This window comes from Oryzias melastigma, linkage group LG13 (assembly GCF_002922805.2).
Source record: "Oryzias melastigma strain HK-1 linkage group LG13, ASM292280v2, whole genome shotgun sequence".
NCBI classification, from domain to species: Eukaryota; Metazoa; Chordata; class Actinopteri; order Beloniformes; family Adrianichthyidae; genus Oryzias; species Oryzias melastigma.
In genome coordinates this window covers 27931304-27932460 of record NC_050524.1, presented here as the reverse complement: position 1 = coordinate 27932460, position 1157 = coordinate 27931304, and the positions used below count along the sequence as shown (strand labels likewise).

Here is a 1157-nt window from a genome sequence, read left to right as displayed (position 1 = left end):
TTCTGCAGAGCGGCCGTAGGTTTAGAAATTTGCCTCTGAGTTGTGGGCGGGACTGTTGGTTCGAAGCAACCCCGCCCCTCTTCCCCTCCCTGTTCCTGAGAGCTCGGAGCAGAGCTTGTGGCCCGGCCAGCTTGTTTTCTACATCACATATAAGCTCTTTTTCAAATAGCATTTTTCATCTCCTCCTGATTCACCACAAAATAAAAAAAATACTCAGAAAATCCATTTTTAGCCTAATTTTCTTTATATGTGTCCTTTTATATTGATGTACAAATTCCACTCACAACAGCTAAACTTAACCTCTGAAAAACTTTGTTTTTATTGTAGATTTTCTGGTTTATAAGGTTGAGGCTCAACAATCCCTAAACAAGGAGAAAGTAAGTATTTTAAACACACACAGTTCTGTCTTTTTATTTTTTGTTAAAAAGTCTGTTTTAGTTAAGTTGATTATTTATTGTGTTTATTTCACCAAACTTAGATTAATTAGAAAAATATAACTCCACTGTCAGCTAATGACGGACATGGAAAATTGTTAGTATTTTGTTCATTTTTACATTCACTTTTTTAATTTTGACTTCTATATTTTACAGCAAGAGGCCAACAGCAAGTTAAACTCCTTACAAGCTCAACATCAAATACTGAAGGTATGAATGTTTGCCAAATCAACAAAAATCCGCCTTAGTTACAGTTCTCTTCTAGTCTTGCTCTCTCGGAAACTGCCCCATCATACCACATCCTTCCTGTTGAAATGACGGTGTGTTTTCAAGCGCATGACGAGAATGATTTGCTTTTGAAAGAATCAGCACGAGGAGCTGAAGAGGCAGTACTACGAACTGCACGAGCAGCACCAGCTGCAGGGCGAGGACCACAGCCGGCTGCTGGGTGAGCACAAGGAGCGCTTCGATAAGCTGCAGAGAGCCAAAGAAGTGGAAGTCTCGCAGCTCAAAGGTACTCATGGTTTTTCCTAGAACTTCATTTTCCTCATCTTCTTTAATACGTCTTAACTGTTCAAAGATGCACTGACAAGGTTACGACCAACATAGACAAATGATCTTGTTTTTGGACCACTAAGAAATACTCAGCCTGCCATCTGAATTGAGCGACTGCTATAAATAAATACAGTGACATCTAGTGGTCAGGTTTGTTATTACAGATAA

The 1157-nt window shown here is 39.3% G+C and overlaps 1 protein-coding gene across 1 annotated transcript in view; it reads left to right on the top strand.

Annotated features, from left to right (window-relative positions):
- Positions 1–1157, top strand: part of golim4a (golgi integral membrane protein 4a) — a 27922-nt gene that overhangs the window by 15628 nt on the left and 11137 nt on the right. Inside the window, exons 4-5 of the mRNA XM_024277773.2 lie at positions 591–644; positions 798–948. Of these exons, the coding sequence (XP_024133541.1) occupies positions 591–644; positions 798–948 (205 nt within the window). The remainder of the gene's footprint in view (positions 1–590; positions 645–797; positions 949–1157) is intronic.